The sequence below is a fragment of the Hemicordylus capensis genome, chromosome 6, assembly GCF_027244095.1.
Source record: "Hemicordylus capensis ecotype Gifberg chromosome 6, rHemCap1.1.pri, whole genome shotgun sequence".
In the NCBI taxonomy this organism is placed as follows: Eukaryota; Metazoa; Chordata; class Lepidosauria; order Squamata; family Cordylidae; genus Hemicordylus; species Hemicordylus capensis.
The window spans coordinates 17,182,880-17,209,807 of record NC_069662.1 but is presented as its reverse complement, the minus strand read 5'-3'; the positions used below and the strand labels follow the sequence as shown (position 1 = coordinate 17,209,807).

General features: G+C 46.4%; 1 protein-coding gene across 1 annotated transcript; it reads left to right on the top strand.

Moving 5' to 3' along the window:
- The first annotated feature begins 9,270 nt into the window (after window positions 1-9,270).
- Window positions 9,271-26,082, top strand: LOC128332164 (mucin-2-like). Its single transcript, XM_053266583.1, has 3 exons — window positions 9,271-9,344; window positions 9,870-10,025; window positions 22,167-26,082. Exon 3 carries the CDS (start codon window positions 22,236-22,238, stop codon window positions 23,460-23,462), a length of 1,227 nt encoding a protein of 408 aa, XP_053122558.1. The 5' UTR covers window positions 9,271-9,344; window positions 9,870-10,025; window positions 22,167-22,235; the 3' UTR covers window positions 23,463-26,082.
- Window positions 26,083-26,928: the final 846 nt, after the last annotated feature.

Sequence of the window (26,928 nt, the reverse complement as noted above, 5' to 3'; positions counted from 1 at the left end):
CTGGTATACGGAGGAGCTGCGAGGGCTGAAGCGGCTGGGTAGGCGACTGGAACGCAAGTGGAGGAGAACTCAGCTAGAATCTGACCAGATGCAGCATAGGACCCATTTGAAGGCTTACATGGTAGCGAAAAGGGGATTTTGGTCAGCGCGCATTGCGTCTGCAGGTTCACGTTCGGCAGAGCTATCCCGGGCTGTGAGGAGTATAATCTCTGCTCCTTCTGCTTCAAATTAGTTCCTGGAGGTGCTCTGCTGTGATGCTTTTAGTGGGTTCTTTGTGGACAAAATCTCCTGTATTCGGGCCGACTTGCACTCCATTATTTCTGCAGGGTCTATGAAGGAGGTGTCCAGCAATCCCTCTTGCAGTGTTAGGTTGGATCAGTTTCAATCTGTGACTCCTGAGGATGTGGACAAGCTGCTTGGGGCGGTGCGGCCTACCATTTGTTCTCTGGACCCTTGCCCGACCTGGCTGCTTCGATCTAGCAGGGAGATCAATGGAGGTGGCCTAGTTAATATCATAAATGCATCACTGAGGGAGGGTAGGGTGCCTCCATGTTTGAAGGAGGCAATAGTTGGATCTCTTCTTAAGAAGCCTTCCCTGGATCCCTCAGCGATGGACAGTTATAGGTCAATCTCCAGTCTCCCTTGGTTGGGCAAGGTGATCAAGAGAGAGGTGGCCAACCCGCTCCTGGCGGTTTTGGAGGAAACTGATTATCTAGACCCATTTCAAACTGGCTTTAGAACGTGTTATGGGGTTGAGACAGCCTTGGTCAGCCCGATGAATGACCTTTACAGTGGAATTGGCAGAGGGAGTGTGACTCCGTTGGTTCTCTTGGATCTCTCGGTGGCATTCGATACCATCAGCCATGGTATCCTTCTGGGTCGCCTGGGGGAGTTGAGGATAGGAGGCGCTGCTTTGCAGTGGTTCCGCTCCTATTTCTCGGGTTGATTCCAGATGGTGGAGCTTGGTGACAGTTGCTCCTCAAAACAAGAGCTGTTATATGGAGTCCCTCAGGGCTCCATTCTGTCACCGATGTTTTTTAATATCTACATGAAACCGCCGAGTGAGGGCATCAGGAGATTTTGTGGTGGGTGTTGTCAGTATGCTGATGACATCCAAATCTACTTCTCCTTTTCATCTGCATCATCATGAAATGGTGTTCATTCCTTAAATGCCTGCCTACAGGCAGTAATGGGCTGGATGAGGGATAACAGATTGAAGCTGAATCCAAGGACGACAGAGGTGCTCATTGTAGGGGCTGCTCAGAATGTGAGGGATGAGTTAGAGCTCCCTGTGCTGAATGGGGTTACACTCCCCCGGAAGGAGCAGGTACGCAGCTTGGGAGTACTACTGGACACAGGCCACACACTGGTATCTCAGGTGGAGGCCATGGCCAAGAGTGCTTTCTGACTGATTTGGTAACTGCGTCCATTCCTTGAAGAAGACGACCTCAAAACAGTGGTGAACCAGCTGGTAACCTCCAGGCTTGACTACTGCAATGTGCTCTAAGTGGGGCTGCCTTTGTACTTATTTCAGAAACTTCAGTTATTTCAAAATGTGGCAGACAGACTGGTCTCCGGGGCAACACAGAGAGACCATATTATGCCTGTTTTGAAACAGGGGCACTGACTGCCGATACATTTCCGGGCAAAATACAAAGTGCTGGTTATTACCTTTAAAGCCCTGAATGGCTTAGGTCCAGGTTACCTTAGAGAATGCCTTCTTCTATATGATCCTCACCGCACGTTAAAGTCATCTGAGGAAGTCCGTTTCCAATTACCACCGGTACATCTGGTGGTGACTCGGAGGCAGGCCTTCTCTGTAGCTGCTCCTGGACTGTGGAATGCACTCCTGGCAGAAATCCGTAATTTGAACCCTTTATTGGCTTTTAGGAGAGCCCTTAAAACCTATCTGTTTGGACTGGCCTTCCAGGGTTTTTTAATTGTTGTAAAGGGTTTTAATGTACCTGGTTTATCCAGGGTTTTAAAACTGTTTTTAATTGCTTAACTGTTGTTTTATGGTATTTTAAAATCTCTGTTTTAATTGTTGATTGATTTTTACTGTTTTTGTTTTATCTGTAATCTTTCCTGAGCCATTTTCCTGAGCCATAGAAATGGAATGAATGAATGAATGAATGAATGAATAAACAAACAAACAATAACACCAGAATTAATAAGTGAAAGAGTAAAGAAAATTAAAAATTGGACTGCACCAGGCGGCGATGAACTGCATGGTTTCTGGCTTAAATAACTAACAGGCCTCCATAAACAACTATCAAAACAGTTCAATCACATCTTGTAAGGAAGTGATATTGAAAAATGGTTAACAACTGGTAAAACTCACCTCATAATGAAAGATCCAGCAAAAGGTGCAGTTCCAAGTAATGATTGACCGATAACCTGCCTGCCAACCATGTTTAAATTATTAACTGGTATAACAGCAGACGAAGTAATGCAACACCTATTAACTAATAAGCAGCTTCCAGTAGAACAGAAAGGAAATTGCCCGAGCACCAAAGGCACAAAAGATCAGCTGCTGATTGATAAAATGATTTTAGAAAATTGTAAAAGAAGAAAAACAAATTTAAGTGTTGCATGGATTGATTACAGGAAGGCCTTCAACTCATTGCCTCATACATGGATACTAAAATGTTTAGAAACAACTGGTGTCAGCAAAAACATTCAGATATTTATTTTAAAAAAGCAATGAGTATGTGGAGTACACAGTTAACAATCAATGGCGAGACACTTGGACAGGTTAGCATTAGAAGAGGTATTTTCCAAGGGGACTCATTATCCCCACTATTGTTTGTAATCGCCATGACTCCACTTTCACAAATACTAAACAAAACAGGCCTTGGATACCAAACATCTAAAATATCAAGTAAAATAAACCATCTGCTCTATATGGATGATTTGAAGTTGTATGGAAAGCCCCAATTAGAAACTGAATCACTGCTAAATACTGTCTGCATATTTGGTAGCGATATAGCAATGAAGTCTGGACTAGATAAGTGTGCTGTATTAAAAATGAACAGAGGAAAAATAACAAAAACGGAAGGAATAGAACTGCCCAATGGAAACAACATCGAGAATTGGAAGAAAAAGAACACTATAAATACTTGGGAATTCTTCAGGCTGGTAACATCAAACATACTGACGTTAAAAGGAAAATTGGAGTTGAATACATCAGGAGAGTTAGACCAGCTTTCCTGCAGCAGGAGTGCCTCTTTGCCTCTGCTTATGATACTCTGGCTCCTTGTATATTTGTATAGCTTACATCTCCAGGCATGGCCAATTTCTGCTTTGCAGGGGCCCTCAGCAAATTGCTTCTTGTGAGCTCCTCCCTCCCTCAGAGGACACCCTGAATGGTTCTTATCTAGGTGGGTGAGACAAAAGAGAAGAGATGGTGGCAATGCAAGCCTCTTGGCGAAGAAGAGAGTCATTCTGTGGCTGCCCGCCATCTGCAGAAGGCAGTTTCCCCTGCCTGAGGCCGCGGCATTGTTTCTGGAGCCTCTCGAGGAAATTCCCATGTGCACATGGGGTGAGGCAGAGGAGGATATGATGGGACAGCTCACTCGGACAAAAAGGGATCGGCAGTGGGCTCTTCTGAAGGCCGCGAGCCTTTGGCACTGCCCCACAAGGCCAACCCCTGATGCCAGCTCTCAGAAATGGCCCTTTCGTGAGAGAAGGTTGAGACAGTCGCGTCAAGCAGCAGATTACTGGGGTGCCAGGAGGGCACTGGGACATAGGAAGCTGCCTTCTGCCGAGTCAGACCATTGGTCCATCTCGCTCAGTTGTGTCTGCACAGACTGGCAGCGGCTCCTCCAAGGTCGCAGGCGGCAGGAGTCTCTCTCAGCCCTCTCTTGGAGTTTGCCTGGCAGGGATCCTGGAACCTTCTGCAGGCAAGCAGGCAGGTGTCCTCCCACTGAGCTATCGCCCTATCGCTTACAGTGCTCACACAAGTCGTCTCCCATTCCAATGCAAACCAGGGCAGACTCTGCTTAGCAAAGGAGACCATTCATGCTCCATTCATCCAGGCCAGCAAGATGCCCCCATCACTGCCTCCCTGGGGACAGTCTCTTTCAGGCTGTGCAAGGAGTGCCTTTCCTCGTACCCCTTGCAAGCAGCACAGAAAGAGGGTGCTGCTGGCAACCTTCCCTCCTCTCCATGCCGGTTTCGACAGGAGGTTGCTGCCCCACCAGGCTTGTGAGCAAGGCAGCGTTTGGCCTCAGGCCGAGCCCTGCAGCACCATGGGCCAGCCCTGCCAGCTTAAACAAAGAACATAGGAAGCTGCCATATACTGAATCAGACCATTGGTTCATCTAGCTCAGTATTGTCTGCACAGACTGGCAGCGGCTTCTCCAAAGTTGCAGGCAGGAATCTCTCAGCCCTATCTTGGAGCAGCCAGGGAGGGGACTTGGAACCTTCTGCACATCTCAGAGTGGCTCCATCCCCTAAGGGGAAGATCTCACAGTGCTCACACATGTAGTCTCCCATTCATATGCAACCAGGGCAGACCCTGCTTAGCTAAGGGGACAAGTCATGCTTGCTACCACAACAGCTCTCCTGCCAGCTTGTTCTCAAAGGAAATGAAAGCCAGTAATGCTGCCCCTGGAAGCTCTCACCACAGAAGGAAGTGGGGAGTGCCTAGCAGAACATATGGCTGGAAGGGGCTGTTTGCACCTGAACTGCAGCAGATTGAGCCCTGCAACCCACTTTCGGTGCTAGGGCTGAAGCCTCAATAATGAAGAGAGGCAGAAATATTGGCTGTTTTGCAGAAAATATAGGGCTCTAGGGTGCAGCCTAGCAAACCCACAGAAGTTAAATTGTCAGGTACAGCCAGCGTGGTGTAGTGGTTAGAGTGCTGGACTAGGACCAGGGAGACCCGAGTTCAAATCCCCATTCAGTCATGAAACTAGCTGGGTGACTCTGGGCCAGTCACTTCGCTCTCAGCCTAACCTACTTCACAGGGTTGTTGTGAAAGAGAAACTCAAGTATGTAGCACACTGCTCTGGGCTCCTTGGAGGAAGAGCGGGATATAAATGTAATAATAATAATAACCAGCAGGGTGTAGCTCCACCCCTTGAAATCCATCCCTCATTTTATGTGTCCTGCTGTTTCCCACAAGTCTTCTACTCCCATGAATGGTGGCACCACCAGATCAGCGGCCACTGGTAATTTCCCTAGCAGCATCTCCAAGATAGGGCTGAGAGAGACTCCTGCCTGCAACCTTGGAAGAAGCTGCTGCCAGTCTGTGTATGTAGACAGTACAGTGCTTAGCTAGATGGACCAACGGTCTCTGACTCGGTATATGGCAGCTTCCTATGTTCTTAACTGCACATCATGTTGGCCACTGTATTTAGTGGCTGACATCCAGAGCAACAAACCACTTGCAGAAGGACCTTGTCATGCTGCCTCAAACTTGTGTTGGGTTGGCTCTCAAGCATGCTTGTACTCACACCATGGTTGTGCAAATGCAGCCATTTGTTTTAATGGGGAGATTAAATTTTTACCTCTACTCTCTCCACAACAAGCAAGAGTGCATAGAGAGGAATTTTTCACCCTCTCCTGCAATAATGGCTTTCGGGTGGGCTATGGAGTTGAGACTACCTTGCTTGGCCTGATGGATTATCTCCAGCTGGCGATCGACAGAGGGAGTGTGACTCTGCTGATCCTTTTGGATCTCGCAGCTGCTTTCGATACCATTGACCATGGTATCCTGCTGAGTCGCTTGAAGGAGGTGGGATTGTGTGGCACTGTTTTACAATGGTTCCATTCCTACCTCTCTGGCAGATTCCAGATGGTGTCACTTGGAGACTGTTGCTCTGGAAAGCAAGAGCTAAAGTGTGGGGTTCCACAAGGCTCCATACTGTCTCCAATGCTTTTTAACATCTACATGACATTGCTGGGAGAGATCGTCAGGAAGTTTGGTCTGGGATGCTATCAATATGCTGACAACACCGAGATCTAGTTCTCCATACCAACATCAGGAAATGGCACGACCCCCCTAATAAATGGAAATGGCATGAACCTACCTGCCTGGAAGCAATATTGGGCTGGATGAGGGATAACAGACTGAAGTTGTTATTAATTATTATTATCATTAATTCGATTTCTATACTGCCCTTCCAAAAATGGCTCAGGGCGGTTTACACACAGAAATAACAAATAAATAAGATGGCTCCCTGTCCCCAAAGGGCTCACATTCTTTAAAAAAACACCCAAGATACGACACCAGCAACAGTCACTGGAGGTACTGTGCTGGGGGTGGATAGGGCCAGTTACTCCAAACAAGTTGAATCCAAACAAGATGGAGGTACTGTTTGTAGGGGGTCGGGATCCGAGAGATGGTTTAGATCTGCCTGTTCTGAATGGGGTTAGACGCCCCCTAAAAGATCAGGTTCATGGTCTGGGAGTGCTCCTGGATCCCAAACTCTCCTTGGTTTCTCAGATTGAGGCAGTGGCCAGGAGTGCTTTTTATCAGCTTCGGCAAATACGTCCATTTCTGGAGACGACCTTAAAACGGTGTTACATATGTTGGTAACCTCTAGGCTTGACTACTGTAATGCACTCTATGTGGGGCTGCCTTTGTACGTAGTTCGAAAACTACAATTGGTGCAGAACACGGCAGCCAGATTGGTCTTTGGGTTGACCCAAAGGGACCATATAACACCCATTCTAAAAGACCTGTATTGGCTGCCAATAGGTTTCCGAACAAAATACAAAGTGCTGGTTATTACCTATAAAGCCCTTAATGGCTTAGGTCCAGGGTACTTAAGAGAGCATCTTCACTGTCGTGAACCCTGTTGCCTATTAAGATCATCTGGAGAGGTCTGGTTACGGTTGCCACCAACTCAGTTTGTGGCAACTTGGGACCGGGCCTTCTCTGGGGCTGCCTCAGGGCTTTGGAACACGCTCCCTGCTAAAATAAGAGCATCTCCTTCTCTGTTTTTAAGAGGACCCTGAAGACATACCTATTTTCCCAGGCCTTCAACTGAGACTAAACTTTTAAATTTTAATGTGCTTTTATCTATTTTTATTTTTTAATGAATTTTAATATTTTATATTATATTTTAATTCTCTTGAGATTTTTATACTAGGTGGTATATAAATTAGACAGATAGATAGATAGATAGATAGATAAGAACCAGGGGTCATCCTATGAAACTGATTGCCAGGAAATTTAGGACTGACCAAATGAAGTACTTTTTCACACAGTGCAATAATGATTGATTAAGTGCTGTCAAGTTGGTGTCAACTCTTAGTGACCACACAGACAGATTCTCTCCAGGATGATCTGTCTTCCACTTGGCTTTTAAGGTCTCTCAGTGGTGCATTCATTGCTGTCGTAATCAAGTCCATCCACCTTGCTGCTGATCAATCCTCTTCTCTTTCCTTCTACTTTCCCCAGCATGATGGACTTCTCCAGGGAGCTGGGTCTTCGCATAATGTGTCCAAAGTATTAGTTTGAGCCTGGTCATTTGTGCCTCGAGTGAAAATTAACCTCTGCCACGGGATGTGCTGATGTCCACCACTTTGGATGGCTTTAAAAGGGGCTTAGACAAATTCACGGAGGCTAGCTCTATCAATGGCTGCTAGTCTTGATGGCTATAGGCCAGGGCTGCATGAACAAATGCCCTGGTGGGCTGGAACCAACCATGATGTGGTGTGTGTGGGGAGGGACAAGGGTCAATTTTCAGCACATTAATCATTGCATTAAAATTATTAAAACTATTAATGAAACTCAGAGGCTTGGAGGGCAAAGGAATCAAGGGAAAGGCGAGGGGACAGAGATGGTGCCAGTGGGCTCTGGCCCAGGGGCAGGGAGGATGTCTCAAGCAACCAAATGCATTGAGCCACTGCTGCTTGTCAACTGGACAGGTCAAGAGCTCTTCATGGCTCCTGCTGTTGCTGCAGGATAGCCCTACCTGTGGGCCAGCAACAAACAAACAAACAAACAAACAAACAAAAACACAAAGTCCCCACTGGCCGGATCTGGCCCTTGAGCAGACCTGCTATAGGCTAACCCCAGACACAGAGGCAGGATGCCTCTGAATACCAGTTGCAGGGGACTAACAGCAGGAGAGAGGGCATGCCCTCACCTCTTGCCTGTGGGCTTCTCAGAGGCATCTGTTGGGCCACCATGGAAAACAGGATGCTGGACTAGATTGGCCTTGGGCCTGATCCAGCAGGGCTGTTCTTATGCAATAGTTCTGCAAATCCCCATTTTTTAGCAGAACAATGCCAAGCTCTTGAGCTAATGCAAATTTCCTTGTTCCACAAGTGGTTCATTGCTCCAGTCATCAGCCACTGTTTGTAATTCTTCAGCTGAACCATGGGTCGGCAGCCACTTGGCAATACTTATGTTTGGGATTTGGAAACCGTCCATAATTTATGGGATTTTGATCAGTCTTGAGCTTTCATCATGGCTGCACAATTATACTATTAAAAAGGGGAACAAATTGAAAATTCTCATCCAAAATATGAATGGGATAGGCTGAGAGGACCCATACCACAAATGTGTAGTAATTGATATGCAGCTTTTTAAGATCACAGGGGACCCAAATGTGTAACAAACATGGATTACATGCATTCTGCAGACATAATGAGAGCCACAAAGGAATTGGGTAAAGGATGTGGACCAGCAATCAAAACGTAGTGGCAAAAATTGACCAAAAACTATTGTATAATAATGCTCAGTACCTGAAGTATTATATATTTGGGTTATTCATGTAGCCTGCCTTTCGATACAAAATCACTGAAACAGAGAATAACAAGTAAACCAAAATTCAGTCCCACACAACATGGAAGTCATCAGAAGGAACGGCAAGAAGAGAGCCCAATTAAACCAATTAGGCACATTAAACATTGAAAGTCTGTCTGAATAGACAGGTCCTAAAAGCCTGTTTAAAAGGGCTAAGACTGCACATTTTTGGCAGACAGATGGTTTCATCAACTGGGGGACACCACCAAGAATGTCTTCTCTGTAGTCACCACAAGCCAAATGAATGATGTGAAACTGTCAAGACGCACTCTGGAAATTTATTTATTTATTTAACATATTTCTATACTGCCCCAAACTCACATCTGGGCGGTTTACAACAAAGCAAAAAACCAGAAAAAGTTAAAACATTAGTTAAAAAAACACTGACAAAGTGAAGCACTGGGAGGTACCCCTGGGAGAGGACACTCCACGTCACGATAAGAGAAAGCTGTGCAAGAGGAGATAAGTATTGATCAGACTAGAAAAAATAACTTTGTCAGTGACTTCCAGACTAGCACGTAGAGGGGCAGAGAAAGACATGACTGCTCTGAAGACACCCAGGAAACGAAATAGTTGCATGGTAAGATTAAAAACCTCCCTCCTACCTGCCTACCTGTTCTTCTCTGTATGCCACCTTTCCATCTCAATGTTTGCTTTGTAAAGAAAGCTCAGTTGGATACCTTTGGTTTTCCTTCATATTTTCCATTCTTTTCATTTCCCTCTATTTCTTTCCTTTCCCCCCCTTTATTCCTTTTGAATATTCTGCCTGCCCAGCAATCTTCAAAAGCACAAGAACCTTGTCAGAAATGAAAAGTAGCAAGCTTTTTTTTTTTTTGCCAGTATGTGGTTGGTTGTTGGGACTGGTTGTGCTTTTCTGTGGTGAGGGAAATGCATTCTGCACAAGCTCAGAGGCACTCCCTCTGATTTCTGAACAGGCTAATTCCTGGCACTGAAAGAGTGTCTGGGTCTAAACACCCAACCTGTAAGTCTCCCTCACTGGATCTGGGCCTAAAGCATCAACAGATCTGAGGAATTAAAAATGTTGCCACCCCACAAGCCACTTCCTCTATGACTCTATAACGGTTGCTTCTTCTTTTTTCTTCAGTATTTCTCCACCACCACCTCCTTCTCGGTTTCATTTGACTCCTTCCTGCCTGGTCAAGCAAAAAACTGGGGATAAGAAGGCGAAGCCGAGGCTCACAGACCTTCCCTCAGAATCTGAGACCCGTCCTATCCTCGCTTGAAGCCATCCTAGAAAAAGGTAGAGGGAAGTGGGTAGGGTGGGAATCGCTTGCTGGGATATTACTTGGGAGCTTCATGCAGAAGCAAAGGATTAGGACCTTGGGGTATCCACCTGCAGTTTGGTGGATGTGTTTGTTGAGATGCATTTACTAGTTTTATCCTGCCTTTTCTCAGGGTGGCCTATTCTAACTGGGCAAAGTGCTGATTTCAATGGTGATTCTCGACAGAAACAGGGAGAGACTAACTTTTCTTATTCAGCCCCAGCAGAGCGTCCCTCCAGTGGATGTTGCTGATATCTCCCATGTGTCTCTTTTAGATTATGAGCTCATTTGGGACAGGGAATCAACAACTTCTTTCTCTTCCTTCTCTGTAAACTGCTTTAAGAACTTTTTCAAATGATGTTTCTCTTGCCTCCCATTTTATACACACAACAACCCTGTAAGGTAGAGAGCTGGTCTTGTGGTAGCAAGCATGACTTGTCCCCTTAAGCTAAGCAGGATCCACCCTGGTTGCATACGTAAGGGAGGCTAGAAGTGTGAGCACGGTAAGATATTCCCCTTAGGGGATGGAGCTGCTCTGGGAAGAGCATCTAGGCTCAAAGTTCCTTCCCTGGCAGCATCTCCAAGATAGGGCTGAGAGAGATTCCTGCCTGCAACCTTGGAGAAGCCGCTGCCAGTCTGTGTAGACAATACTGAGTGAGATGGACCAATGGTCTGACTCAGTCTACGGCAGCTTCCTATGTTCCTATGAGGTAGGTTAGGTTGAGAGAGACTGGTGCAAGGTCTTCTGGTGAGTCTTATGAACAGGGGCAAAGCTAGGGCAGAGGGTGCCTGTGTTCACTGCTCTCCCCTGCGGCCCCTCGGAGTGAGAGAGAGAATGAAGGAAATAGGGAGGGGGAGCTGGGCGGGCCTGAGTTCTTTGAACCTATCCGCTCAATTATAGCTACACCCCTGCTTGTGAGCAAGGATCTGAACCCAGGTTCAAATTCCATGCTTTACCTACGGTGTCACATGGGGATTAAGAGGTATTATAATGGCCTGGAATAACAAAATTCCTAGGGGAGGAGTCTGTGGGTAAGATGTTCTTCACAGGATGGCAAGTACAGTTGCCACTTTTTGTTTTACTGTCAAGTGCTCCATGTGTATAACAGCTGCATGACAGGCAGAAATTCAACAGGCGCGCTTGCCCTATTACCACAGCACCTGGCCATGCAGCTGTTAACGGCACAGAGCTCCTGCCAGCAAGGAAGATGGCCTAAATGGCTTCCCAAGACTACATTCCCTCCTAGACCTCAGGTCGGTGGGATCATCTGCACACCAGTTTCCTCCTGTGTTTTAGCGTTCAGAATCCAGATTGCTTTACGGCTCACTGCAACGTCCCCACCCACCTCCAGTGGCCATGTTTCTTGGTATCTCCCTCCTGTATGCCATTCATAGAGAACATGTGCCTCGGGGTGGAAATTCGGTATCATTGTTCTTAGCAAGTCATTCTTTCCAAGCCACAAAAAATTAGTGAAAGTGCACACCCCCTGAGTTTCCCCAACCACGGCCCCTGTTGAGCTCCCGCAGGATGGCTTTGGAAATTACAGAGAAGCACCAGCAGGGCAGGCATCTCAGAAGAAGTGCATTCTGCATCCTCCATCTACGCTTCCTGTCTAATACTTGGAGGGGGAACTCACACGTGTCTCTTGAGATTCCCCTCCTGGCACTGCATGGTGTTGGCAAGCCTCTCTCCCTGCACTGTATGTGCAGAGAAGATGCAGAATCCATCTGCATCCCGCTAGATAGATAGATTAGAGATCCTAACTCCTCACTTTCCTATCTAGAATGGAGTTCCTTAATACATGCCTTTTATATTGATTTGAAACTACGAATTGGCTCCAAGTTACTTTACTCTCAGCATACACGCATGCCTAACTAAATCTGCTGCGTTGTGCCTCTGTGCACTCTGCTATAATGAGAAAGGGATTCTCTCACCACAGAGAATTTCCAGCACATGGGAAACACAGAGGACATGATGCTCTCTCCGACATCTTCTGAGAGGGCTTCTCAGGGTCTGTAACAACTGGGTCCTCTCAGGAATATTAATCCCAGATCTTTCCCTGAATTTTCAGCTTTCATTAAAAGAGGAAACCTCCTCAGGCACCTCAAGCCCTTTCAGTTACACAGGGCTGTCCCTAGTGAGGTGCAGGGCGGGGGGCAAATCAGCATGTGTGGGATGGGCCTCTTAACATTTCAATAGAATATACATTATATGTAAACACACACACACAGAGATAACTTCTTTATTTTACACAGTCGCATAATTCAATACACTCCGTGACTGGTGAGTTTTGAAAACTCACCAGTCGTGATCAGTATTGCATAGCCTTCATTCCAAAACGGAATTCTCTTGCAATAAAAAGCTTATTTTGAAGGAAGACACTTGGATTCCCAACATGACTACATTCACTGCAAGGGGCAGGCATTATTTGAACCATGCAGGCATTATTTGAACTTTTGCATGGAGGTGGCACAATTAATCCTCCCTCCCTCATTAGAGAGCAAGAGGGGCAAGGGGAAACAACTCTGTTTTTAAAAGGGGGGGGGCAACGGCACCAAATTGTTCAGTGAGTGATACCCCCCTCTACTTAAGAGGCCCCATCTTCCAGGGTGATGATAGGCAGAAAGGCATCTCATCATAGAAGAGGTTATGGTGACAGTTTATTGCTAGACATATCTGCACCTCTCATCAGAGAAGGGGAGTATATAGGTCTTTTGAACTATTTCTCATTAGTTTCGTCACAATCCTGGGATGCTGATCCAGTTCTAAATAACTCCTATAAAACCACAACCAGACATGACCCATACATACATATACACACAGATATAGATAGATACACACATCTGTCTATATGGGAAATATTTCCTTTGAATCAACATAAAATAGAACTTGAATGTACAGTTTATCTGTTTGTGTTTCCTTATTTGGAAGTGAGGAAATCTGAGGTATGGGGGGGCAGTTATTCTGGAATAGTATATCTGTGTTTAAATACACAGAAGTCATAGGTAACGGTGCTTGTCCATTTGTAAGAAAATTTTTTAAAGGGGGGGGGATATTATCTGTAGTGTGTATGCTTTTGAGTTTTCCAGAAGTTTTCCTCCAGTTGGATGTCAGCAAAGAAAAGAGGGATGGAGGGAGAGATAGCAGAGCTTCCTTATCATGCCCTGGTTTCTCTGCTCCATCACATCTCACCTTATTTCCATTTTGCTGCTGGAGAAAACTCAGGCTCCGGTTGGTATTTCTCCCCGTACAAATGGGAAGGCATTGTTCCCATAGCAAGTCGGATTGTTTTTGGATGCAGGAAGAGATTGAGATCTGCTCTGCACAGGCTTCGGAAGCGGGGAAAGGATAAAAGGGTGGAGAATGAGGTGGATAGCTTTGTTTGGAGATCAGAAAGGAATTCTCTTTGCTCCTCTTCCTCCGCCCCGCTACCCAAGGAGGTAATAGTGCTGAGCTGGAAATGCATTAGCACTTACATTTATATACCGCTTTATAGCCGGAGCTCTCTAAGCGGTTTACAATGATTTAGCATATTGCCCCCAACATTCTGGGTACTCATTTTACCGACCTCGGAAGGATGGAAGGCTGAGTCAACCTTGAGCCCCTGGTCAGGATCGAACTTGTAACCTTCTGGTTACAGGGCGGCAGTTTTACCACTGCGCCACCAGGGGCTCTTACTCAGTGTCGGCGCCCCAGATAAGGCAGGTCATTTGCACACTTACCAGGAACTGCTTATTTCTTGCAGGAGGTTGCAATGCAACGCAGCTGAGCTCCCTGTAGTGCCCACTCTCCCGCCCCACCACTCCCTCTCTCGCAGCACGCTGTTCCACTCCTGTTCACACGTGCGGGCTCCCAATACGCGACACGTCATTCGGCCACCGCTTCACGTGCTCTCACATGCAAACATTTAAGTTCCATCCCCTCACTCACACACAGCAGTCTAATTGGGACAAGTGTGTGCTTACGTGTAGGAGAAAGGGGAAGGCGGCAATCTCAGACAAACTTACCCAAGCAAGCCACAAGTACACTTTAAACGTGCATAGGATCTGACAGCCCAGTGCTGCAATCTCAGCAGAGGGAAGCCCTGGGGGTGGGGGGATTTTTGCAGCCGCCAGTGGCGAGGAAAAGGCAGCAGGGGATTGCTGCGCGTCGTGGCAGAGAAGCCGCGTTTAGTCACCACGCCTCTTAGCTCGGCAAGTCGCCGCGGGGCCCGCCTGGAGAGGGCATGAGTGTGCGTAGCAGCCAGGGCAGGCGCACTTGCAAGCCGAGGGCGAGGCTGCTGGTGAGCAGAGAAGGAAACTACTCGCTGCTCGCTCACACCAACTGTGTGTGCCGCTGGGGCCTGTCCAGGTGCAAGCTTGGGACAATCGCCCCGGTCGCCCCTCCTTAAGGACGGGCCTGCAGTTATGCAGATGGGAGGGGAACAGGGTGAGAAAGAAGACCCCTGCTAACTAAGCATCTTTACATCTAGCAGGGGGAGAGCAACTGTTCCTAGCCAACCCCAGGACAGCATCCCTCCAGTGGTTGTTGCTGGTGTCTAGCTTATATTTCTTGTCCAAATGTGAGCCCTTTTGGCACTGGGAACCATTGTATTGATCTAATGTCTATGTTTCTGTGAAAATCTTTGTTGAAGAGTTGAGTATGAATATTCGTAGCAGTAGTATTAGAAGAAAGAGAGAGCAGGAGAAGGAAGACTGTTTGCATCGGCTTGCCAGGTGCAACTAGAGGTAACTTTGGAAGCTGGACCTAAAGGCCTTTGGAGCCCCCCTGCCCTGCTGCAAGTTAAGCATCATCCTTCTACATGAACGCACACACACACCATGATACACACAGTATTTTAACACGTGGGTTTTTGAGGGCACAAACAGCAACTGAACTCACAAGAATGTAAATATAAAACAGGTGGATTTATGCAAATATGCATTAGAATAAACATTTCAACACACAATTTAACATATTCCCATCCCACATATTTCTTCCCCCACTCCCCTCTCTGTCTCTATTGTGGAGGTCACGCTAGGGCCACTCAGCACAGGTCACAGTCACACTCAGCCACATGGTCCAGCGCGGGCCAGAGGCATGGCACAGTGGCCACACCACCCAGGACAGACTAAAGTGGATTTGGGGTCCCCAGATGGTGTGGAGGCCCTGGACTTCAGCTTGGAAGTCCAGGGGGTAGAGCATAAACTGGGTGCAACAGTTACCTGGGCTCTCCCTCCTCAGACTCTTGCCAGTGGGCCGGTTTGGATGTTACCTTACTGGCCCACTTGATTAGAAAGGGAATGCACCAAGAAAGGTGCCAATCAGGACGTCTTGTGCAGCCAACTGGATGAACAGGCCATCACGTGATCAGTGGATGTGGCAGGAGAGTGTTGGGGCATTGTGTTGTTTTCCTTCTAATAATCCAGACACTGATGACTAAATTCTTTATTTCTTTATTTAAAGTCTCTTAACCTAAAACAGCTTTCCCTTAAACTGCTTACCCGGTCCCCCTTTCCCAGCCCTCCAGGTAGAGGTTTTGTTCTTAAAGAAACAGTCTCACTTATCCTTACAGGTATTTCCCATGCCAAACATCCCAGTGGGCTCATTCTTGGAGCATCCCCTTTCTATTCACGAGGGCCAGTATAGCAGCATCCAAACTGGCCCAGTGAGATGCAAACCTGCTCTCAGTCTTCTAGCTAAAGCAGTGGTGGGCAAACTTGGCCCTCCATCCAGCTGTTGCTGAACTACAACTCTCATCTTCACCAGCCACAATTTATTGTGGCTGAGGATGATGGGAGTTATTGTTCAACAACATCTGGAGGGCCAAGTTTGCCCATCCCTGAGCTAATGCCTTGCTCCAGCGACAATTACCTGCAATTAAAATTAGTTGAAATGCCAGAAAGTAGTTGTGACTCTTTTTGCTACTTTCAACACGGTGTAGTGGTATGAGTGTGACTAGGACCAGGAAGACCCAGTTAGAATCCTCATTCAGTCATGAAGTTCACTGGGTGACTCTGGGCCAGTCACGTATCGCTCAGCCTAACCTACCTCACAGAGTTGTTGTGAGGATAAACATAACCATGCACACTGCTCTTGGAGGAAGAGTGGGATATAAATGTAAAAACAAACAAACAAATCAATAGTCATAACTATCTTTAACTAGAGTGAGTCCAAGGATTCTCAATGCTGGGTCCCCAGATGTTATTGGACTTCAACTCCCATAATCCCATCCCCAGTGGCCTTTGGTTGGGGATTATGGGAGTTGAAGCCCAATAAAATCTGGGGACCCAACATTGAGAATCCCTGAGCTAGACCATGGCAACAAATTGTACTCATTTAAACACACACACACAGAATTTTAAATTAAATATATCTGAGTACTTATATTTAGCCATTGCTACCCTTAGGTTTGCTCTGCCATCACAAAAGTTCTGGCCACACATCCTCTGAGGTCAGTTCTCTGTCTTCGTTTCCCCTGTTAATTTTCACAGGTCTCCTCTTGTTCCATTCAAGTCAGCTGTACCGGGGTGGAGAGTGGGTGGAGTGCCAAATTTGCTATTTTCTAGCTAAGGGGGAAGTGCGTGGCATGAATGGCAAGTTCCATATCACACCTTTTTTCTTCTATCTATCTATCTTCATGATCGTAATTAGGGGAGGAGAAGCCTCCTGTCCTGATCTGAGAGCTGTGCACCTTCCTATGTTGCCAATCATGTGTCCATTAAAACCAAGGCCAGGAGCACTGTGCTAAGTTCATGTGTGCCAAGATGCAGCTGGGCCGGAGGGCTTTCCTTCCAATCTCATTCAGCAGATGGGTAGGACTGTTGAGTCAGAGGGAGCCCTTTTACCCAGCTGCTGATGATTAGCACACCAGGGAATTTATTTATTTATTTATTTTTACATTTATATTCCCCTCTTCCTCTAAGGAGCCCAGAGCAGGGTACATAATTATGTTTCTCCTCACAACAACCATGTGAGGTAGGTTCCTTAGGAAGATGAATTGCACTGAGCTACTTTAAGATCTTCAAAGGCTTTTATATTGATTTGATTTGATTTGATTTGATTTGATTTGATTTGTATACCGCCCTTCCAAAATGGCTCAGGGTGGTTTACAGCATGATAAAAACAATTAAAACAAATTAACAATTAAAATCAAACTATTAAAACACAATAAAATCAATTAAACAGCTAAAAACACTGGAAATCAGAGCAACAATTTAAAACAATTAATCATTTAATACCCTGGAAGGCCAGGCCAAACAGATAGGTTTTAAGGGCTCTGCTGAAGGGTTTATATCCCGCTCTTCTTTCTTTCTTTCTTTACATTTTATATCCCGCTCTTTTATAGCCCAGAGTGGTGTTCTACACACATGGCTTTTAGTTCGCATCTCCTCCGGAATGGAGGGTGCAAGTCCATTAGCTGGATTTACCCTGAAGTCGCAGCGGGCTATCAGGGACCAGTCCGCACATGAGTTTTCTGGTATGCTGTGGGGCTTCTCCCAAGGTGTGTAGAACGGCCACTGCCAGTAACTTGGCGTTTCCCATAACTCAGTGAAGAGGGGTTTGACAGCTGTTTTTGGCTATGGTCTTTGCTCCGAGAGATTTGCAATTGCAAGCACTGAGGGCGGGGCGGTTGTGGCAAATTGATGAAATTTGTGTGTGTGCAGAGAGCTCCTAAATGTCCCGAAAATGGCCCGATCTGTCATTTGGGAGGCAGGCAGGCTCAGGGAGGGAGCTCTTGTTAAAAATTAACTTGCCCCCCAAGCCCTCAAGTGTGTGTGTGTGGGGGGGGGGCTCCGAAGCCTGGTTCCTTCAGGTCATAATCTTTGAGGCGCAAGTGCACTAACTTGGCAAATCAGTGCACAATTTTTAAAAAACACCTGAAAACCCATCTTTTCGCCCAAGCTTTCTTAGCTTTTTAAAATTGTCTGTTTTAATTTTATGGTCTATTGAACTGATTTTAAGGTTTTAAAATGTTGTTTTTATGGAGTTTTATTGTATTTTAACTTTTGTAAACTGCCTTGGGATGCCATATGAATGGCGGTATAAAAATTGAGCAACAAACAAACAGACAAACTTGAGGACTGTGACTGATTTGAACCAAATTTGGAACAGCTGTAGTGAGTGACAGACAGAGTCACCTCAATGGTGCAGTTTGTAATGAAGACACCCACCCTGATCCAAGATGGTGGGCACATGAACATTTCAGGCGCAAGAGATCTAACTTGTGGACCTCGATTTGTATCTGATTTAGTCCTGATGTAGAGACAGTGAAAGGAAAGTAGGCTGATTAGTTCTGACTAGAACAACTTGTTTAAAGTCTGTAATATAATGCATCACCTATGGAAATGGAAACAGCAGAGAGCGAGGTGAGGCTGGGAGCTCTCTCCCTTGTTCTGTGCAGATGCCTCCACTGCTGCGTTTCCTTTATAGAGTACAGAAGAAGGATGCTTTCATGGAGTGCATGGAGGAGGGAGGCAGCTGATGAGATTCAGGGCTCTGAGCAATTCATTGGGGGCCTGTGCCCCATGGGTCACCCCCTGACACCCCTGCATGTCGTCACCCACTCAAATGCAAACCAAGGTAGGCCCTACTTAGCAAAGAGGACAATTCATGCTTGCAACCACAAGCTCAGCTTTCCTCCCCAAGTAGTGTTTGATGTCTGGCATGCAACCTGCAGCATGCCTCATTGATTTTAAAGGGAAACATTTGCTCGAGAGCACTATAGCGCAAGAGTGCTCTTGCGCTACCCCATTTTTTAGTGCGGTTATGCAGTCTTCTTGTACTAGTGCACCTTTGTTCACCACTCAAGTGCTTAATTAGTTAGGATGTCAGTTAGTAGTGTTTTACCCCAACAAAGAGAGGTTCTTTTCTGGGTCAGTAGCCAAACACTTCACCAGCCGAGAAGGATGTAAAAGGCTTTATTTTGCTCTATAGTAGCAAAGGTCTTGGTTAGCTCACGCTCAAGTCCAAGACCCCGTTCATTTACAAGCATGACATATTTATAACCTAGAAGATGATACATAGGTACTGCCCCTTTCCTTTGTCTGGACTTCCAGTAAATTTCCAGCTAACTTCTGCGCATGTATTCTTTTAGGTGAATACCTCATCACCTTCTTATCTAGTCTCTCCTGGCCCTCCTTGGCACAGAAAAGCAACTCCTTATAAGGAATCCCCCAGGCCCCCCTTACAGAGACAGAATATATGAAAGGTAACATGGCTTCAGTCTGGTTCAGGCCTACACCAGTAGCATTGGGAAAGTTGGGCCATGCTGGCTCCAAGTTTGACGGAGTGGGCCCTCCTTCCTGAACGGACCCACCCCCTCTCCCCCCTCACTCCTTTCTTTTGCTTGCACTCTTCCTCTGGGCCCAGTCTGACTGGCTATCCAGAGGGAGAGGGAGAAGCGAGCACTGCTCCACCTTCCTCCTTGCTCCTTTCCCTGCTCATTCACTCAGAGAGGTGAAGACTCACCAACAACAGGGAGGAGGCGTAGCAGAGTCAGGGAGTCCTGCAGGTTTGCAGCTAGGCCCGGCTGAGGCATGGGCCTCCACAGCTGCCCAACTATGGCTGCAATCACACATAATGCAAAACTGGAGTTGAAGGGGCCAGAGGTTGCCAAACCTGTACGTCCAAATGCAGGACACCCTTTCAAAACTCCAGTTTCACGTGGAGAGTAACCTGAGGTTCCGCTCTCCAAACTTCAGTTTGTACAAACTTTCAGGTTGTAGTGAGTTTCACCACCACGACTCGAGGTTGAACACAGCCTGTGTTACATGTGAATGCTGAACTGCAGGCTGTGTTCCCTCAAACCAGAGTTAGGGGAGGAAACCTCTCCCTCTCTCTGACTGTGATTGGCTGTGTGGCTGTTCTTCATGAAAGAAGGAAGCTAGCCCAGCCAGTTCCCCCGCCTCTCTGCCGTCTCGCTGATTGAAGGCTCACTGCTCTCCTACATCCAAATCCGGACAGGGGAGTGGGGCAATGGGGAGGAGCCATTAGACCCATGGTTCTGCGTCATGTGCAAAGGCGGCCTATGTCTGCTCCTGATGCTGGCCCCACAGTCAGGGCTAGGAGTTGCAGTGCTGTATTCTAGTTAGGTAGTTCTTCATTTTAAGAATGTATAACCTGTCGTTTATTGTGAAGGACTTAAGGTAGATAATGGCAAAATGTGAAGGGATTAAAAAATAATAATAACAAAAAACAATGTCAGCAGTCAAAACCGCCAGTTAAAACCATCAGGATAAAAGCCTTGGAGGCAGCACAGGGGCACTCAAGGGACACTCAAAAGGACCTGCCAAAAAAACCTTTGGCAGTAGGAGGCCTCCAGGGCTTTTGCATACATAAATGCAGCCCCAGGTCTGTAGCAGGGACAGACTGTTGCAAAACTCCTTAAAATAGTTCACTGGAGGCTTCCCAATGTGGAAGTTTTGTTGTGCAGAATGTCGACCAGTGTCTTCAGCCTACATTTAAAAAACAACAGTACAAGGTACCAGATCCGATGCAGGTAGCAGAGAGTTCCACTGTATAAGGGTTTCCATAGAGAAGGCCTACCTGTTGTTGCCACCAAGTGAGCCTTATAGGGTGCTGAGATGCACAGGAAGGCTTCTCTGAAAGATCTTCTGGGACATGCAGAATCTACGGGAGATTCCTGTGGGAGATTCCTGCGGCGCTTAAGGTATCTTGACTCTAAGGTGTTCAGGGCTTTAAAGGTAGTAGGCAGCACCTTAAATAGCACCCAGAAATGGCGGGTTTTAACCAATTACTGGCAACCAATGCACTTCATTCAATAAGGGCATTAATAATATCAGACTTTCTGACACATCTCTGAACCCTTGCAGCTGCATTTTGTACCTGCTGACGTTTCTGAAGAATTTTGTGGGGCAGCCCCATGTAGAGAGTGCATGACATGGGGGCTGAGTGGCAGGGGGCGTTTTTAGAAGTGAACTGGGCCGCTCTTCCTGCTGGCCACCTCTTCCCCCTTCAAAACCAAACATTCTTGAGGGAAAGGAATGGGTGTGGCCTCTTGCATCTGTTTGGTGAGGAGATTTTGTCCCTCCAACCCACTTGAGTGGGATGCACCGATTGCTTTTCAAGCTACCCAGCAGAGCTCTTTCCCCGGAGGCTTTACAGACAGAGCTTCTACCACGAATCTCCTTCAGTATGTGTGTTCACACACCAGCCAAACTTAACCTGAAGTCCCTTCGAGATCATTGGACCCACTCCACACACAAATCAGGCTTTGTCTTGTGAATTCTAGCTTATCGAGTTATTTCCAGGTTTTTAAAATGCTGGCTTTAAACTACTTTTTCTGAAAACATCGGAACAAATAGGGAAAGGCACTGAGGTAGAATCATTAGCATGATAATGATAAGAGGGATACTGTCTTTAGAAATGCAGATACTGTTCTTTAGAAATCTCTCTATCTCCCCCCCACCCCCATTGGCTAGAAGGAAAGCATGGAGACATGCCATGTGAACTTGCAAAAACAAAAACCAAGGGCAGAGGGGAGGGGCTGCTTCCCTCAATGACGTGAGTGTAATTTGAAGTGGCTTCACTCAACATTTACCCTGCAGCATGAAGCCACGTGCGAATAACTCCCAAGCCTGCTCCTTGGATGATCCTTTAAAAAGAAAAAAGAAAAGCAAGAAATCAAACAACAAGCTAACAAACTCTGCAGTTGCAAAGACTTGAACCATGTTGCAGTGCAAAGTGTGTGCTTGATCACCAAGCTGTCGGAGTAGACAAACTTGAGCTAGATGGACCAGCAGTCTGACTCAGTAGACGGCAGCTTCCTATCTTCCTAAAGAGAAACATGTCTGGCATCAGGAACCATCCTTATTAGTAACTCTTCCTGGGAGGGTTGTAGCTACAAGGCTCTAACTCCGATACCAAATAGCCAGCGCTCCTGTACCTATTCTATCTGGATGCACATCATGGTGTGGATGCAACCCTGGTTGTGTACCTACACACAATCTGTCTATTTGTTCCCAGTGCAGCAGGCGGATTTCTGATCCCTTGCTGGGCTGGGACATTTCAGCCTATCTTTTAAAAGTCTGGGTGTTAGGATACACATTTGCTCCCCTTACTTTACAATGTGTTCTTCTGGAAAGTTATTTGACAACTATCTATATTTTGTTTTCAGGTTGCTATTGGTCTTTTGTCCCCACATTGCTAGCCAAGAAGGTCCTGGACTCCTGACGTTCCCGCCACCATGGAAGCAGCAAGGGGCTCTCTCAGGCAAATTCGCTGCAGTATACTCTTTGGTTTCTTTTTTCTTTTTGCCATGGGTGTACTTGTAGATGGAGACGAGTTTCTTGCCAAATCACAAAATGGGACATCATCTGCTGGCTCAGTTGCCCCATCTGCAGAAAAGTCCACATTGGAAGAAGCCACCACACCAGCTTCTGCCGTGAGATCTGCTTCAACATCAAAAACACATTTCATTAATACTTCTGCCCCTGTGATTGCTTCTGAAGTGCCACAGTCAACGACTACTGAGAAGAATAAACTATCCAGCACTGAGTCTCCAAAGTTGTCTTCACCACAGCCCTCTAAGATTGCACCTGTAGTCACAGTGACTGGGAAAAAGACACTACCCCCCATTTTGCCTGCCACTTCCATAAAGAATACTACAGATGCAACCGTATATGTAAACACCACCAGCATTTCAAATACCCACACCCCAGCTGTCCAGGGTACTACCGGAGTGGATGGAAATGTCACAGACCGTGCTGAAACTCCTAAAGGTATCCCTGTACACAAAATAGCCCACACTCCATCTCCTACCACTGGTGTGTCACTTACGGTGACAACCGTAAGTGAAGCAACATCTGCTGCTACAGGACCAAAAAGCACACCAGAACAGACTAAACGGAGAAAAGAGACAACACCAGGACAAAGGGATACCATTGACCATGATCCTGGCTCCTCAGTCTCAACCAGGTTGACTACCGGAATGACAGCAACAATACCTGTTTCAACAGCGACCCCAAGGAAGTCAGAGAAGATCCCCACTGTAGCAATTGTTCTAATAATCCTTGCTGCCCTCATTGTAGTGGCTTTCGTGATCATTTGTCTGGTTTGTAGGCGTCGACGCCACTCTGGTTCAACTAGCTTCCGCACAGGAGGGTGGGCAGGGCAAGTGGCATTGCCAGATGACTCAGGGTTGGAGAAGGAGGGAGAAAAGGGAACACTGACCGCAGCAGGGGAAGGGGAGGCAAAGCTCACTACCCTCAGCACATTCTCTGGTAAGCGTCGGTCCAGGGTTTCTTCGGTACAGATGGAAGAGATAGGTGGGAAAGAAGCTGCAGAGAAGGAGGAGACCCAGCAACTGATTGGTGGAGATGCTATCAAGGACTCCAGTCCTGGTGGGCCTGGGGAAGCAAATGGTAAAGTAACTAAGTCCACCATGGGGGAGATGCTGCCTAAAAAAGACTAGGACACACCCTTCTTAGGCTCCTGCTACAATAGAATGTTCCTACTGCCTACACCTCTTCCACTAGATTAGAGTATTCCAGTAGATTATCTTCATCCCTCTCCCTTGGTCCATCATATGAAGAAAGAAAGAAAGAAAGAAAGAAAGAAAGAAAGAAAGAAAGAAAGAAAGAAAGAAAGAAAGAAAGAAAGACTCTTGCTCCACTATTGTTCAGAAATATCTGACCACATCCTTTTTCCTGTTTGTATGGTTTATGCAGGGTGGTGACTATGCAGAAATCAGGAGTCCTGGTTTCTAGACAGCTCAAACTCACCAAACCCCATTTTCCTTCTAAAAAACAAGGAGCTTGATTTAAGATTGAGATTTTGGCAAGATGAACGCAAAGGTCTATGAGGAGGGAGGAATCCAGGGCTGCAAACAGGAAAGGAATTGTGGTGGAAGAATAAGCAAGGCTGAGGCTTTGTATATGTAGCAGAACACCTGCTTGCATTGAATAGAGTTTTTAGAACAGACTTTGACTCTACTTTAGTTTGCTAAAGTTGTCCTGTCACAACCCAATCCTTCCCTTTATATCCAGGCAGACAGGGTTTTCTGGAGATCTACAACAGTTGAGAGTAAAACTTACATCAGTGTGTGCACACCTTCCTTATTTAAATCAGGTATCTTTCCCACAATTCCAGTTGCTCCTACATTCTGGCATGACGGAAAATAAGCTAAATATAACATAGTATTTTAACTAGTAAATTGCCCTAGAGATTAAAGTCCTGCCTCTGTCCCACACTAGCTATCATGCATATCAGGAACCTGAGTAGGTCCAGCCAGCAAAACCTGTTAGAAAACTTTACCTCTTTTTTCCCCTTTCCTGTGGGGTGAAATTATTTGATCTCTACCGCTTTCACAATCCTGTGTGGGACATAACCAATCACAAGTCATCCAGCTAATAACTAGCTAAGTAATATATGGATGAATTACATGGAGAGTGGCAGAAATGAAAGAGGCTCGTTACAGGAAGTATAGATGCTAATTATTTTCAGTAGAAAGCCACCCTTTAATTATCTTTTTGTAAGTGTTATCAAGAGGGTTAGAGAATGGTACCATTCTGCAGTCTGTCTATCTATGGCAGGGGTTTTTAACCTTGAGTCCCCAGATATTGTTGAACTACAACTTCCATCATCCCCAGTCACAATGGCCTTTGGTCTTTGAGGCTGGGTATGATGGGAGTTGTAGTCCAATGACATCTGATCTACGGACTGGCGATTCTAATCCATTTTAGAGAGCATAGAATCAGAGGTGGGGATTGTGCAATACTAATCCATGCAAAATCAAAGTCTTTGTGAATATGTATTAAAGGAGTGTCAATATAAGAACACACATTTCATTCAAATTAAGAAAAGCCTTGCTGGATCAGGTCCAAGGTCTATTTCATCAGCATCCTGTTTCCCACAATAGCCTACTAGATGTCTCTGGAAGCCCCCAAGCAGGAGATGAAGGCATATCCCCTCTTCTACCATTGCTTCCCTGCAACCACTACCGGTATTCAGAAGCAGCACATTTCTGAACCTGGAAGTAGCATATAGCCATCAAGATTACATAGACTAAGAAGCTGTTCTCAAGCGCAGGCTAACCCAGGCTAGGGAAGCCCAGCCTGGGTTAGGCTCCGTGTGAGAACCACCAGGATTGGGCCTGATCCCAGCGGGGTAGTGCCACCTAGCCCGGCTTTTTAGCCCGGCTGTTAGCCTGGATTAATGGCACCAATGTGTCGTTCGCCCAGGCTCTAAGATTGTGTGTCTCCTCAGGCTTCGTTTAGCCTGTGGAGACACAGAGATGGGCACCTAGAGCACCCGCTCAATGTGCGGTGCATTGTGGGATACCCAGAGGCTGGGACATGTCATCCCAGCCGCCGGAGCTCCGTGCTGCCTAGCACAGCAGAGGATCATCTGGGATTGTGGTTCACACTCCCAGCAATGATAAATGGATAGTTTGACAGGAGAGGGGGAAAGGTAGGCTTCGTGCAGCCTTCCCCCCGCCCGCCTACTCCCCTGCCCGCCGATCATGTGAATAGTTCCTTAGATTTGTCTAAGATCCTTTTAAAGCCATTCAAGCTGGTGGCCATCACCCATCACCAAATTCTGTGGCAGGCAATTCCATAGACTGAAGGTGCACTGTGTGAAGAAGTACTTCCCTTTAGCCTGCCCTACACTATACCCCTAAAGTAAATGGATTGTCATAGCGTTCTCCCAAAGATCCTTGCTGCAGTTTCCAGTAAGGGTTAGGGAGAGTTCTTTTAAAACCCTCACAAAACTACTGTTCCCAAGGTTCTTCAGAGGGAACTCCATGACATCAGGTTTCCTTCCTATTTAGTTTTGCATTTCTAAGTGCACCTTGATGGCACAACCCGCCCTGAAGTTCTCTTGTGCAAGCTCTACTGAAACAAAATATTTCCTTTCCCTACCCGCCTCCTCCTCTAACTAGCTTCTTGATCTTGCTGTAGAGAATTAATTGTATATTTTGTTGATGTTCAGTTCAGTTTTGGGTTCTCCCCAACACCCCCAACACCCGCCATCTGCGAGAGATTAATTTGTGTATATGTGTGGTTGATATTAAAGTATATGAATAAAAAGCATTTAATTTTGTTTTCACTTCTTCTTTTAGTGCAATAGAATATGATGATGATGATGATGATGATGACGATGGAGATGGTGATTGATGGCAGTGATGGCGACAAGTGGCGACTGGTGGAGGCTAGATTGCAGGGGCGGGGTATAGCGGAAGGCAGAGTATAACTTTAATTGAAAGTAAATGTTCCTGCTGCCACCACTGCCTGGCATTCTACATGGACAACAAGCTGCCTTGCTGTAGGCTCTGCTCTGCTGGCTGATGTGCCTACATGGCAAGTGGCTTGTCCATGTGGGATACCAGGTGGTGGCAGCAGGAGTATTTACCTGCAATTAAAAGTGTATTCCGCCTTCTGCTCAGCACCCCCACCCCAGCCTCCATCAGCCACTATCAGATGATGATGATGATGATGAAACTTGTTATGTTGATCAGTTCTCATGTTGTATCTTCACCTTCATTCAAACCAGGTTCTTAGCCATGGAGGGCATATGGTGAAGCTGGCCCCCACATGGATATTCCAGGACCCTCCCTGAATTTCCAGCATCCATTAAATGAAACAAACATGATTCTCTGGCCCTTTAACTTTTGAAGATGTGAAGGGAAGTACAGAGGAGAAATCCCACCCATTCACTAGCTCCTATCTTCCAGTGTGTTGGCCAATGAGCACAAAAGCACTGGGCTAATTGACATGCACTAGGCTCCCACTTTTCACTTCTATAAAATTAAACATAATGTTATGGTGTATTTAATATCATCAAGACACTTGCTGACATCCAGATTAATGATGCACCAGCAAAATAGTATTTTCCATTGTGTAAGGGGGAGGAGTGATTTTCACCTATCCCCCCTTCCC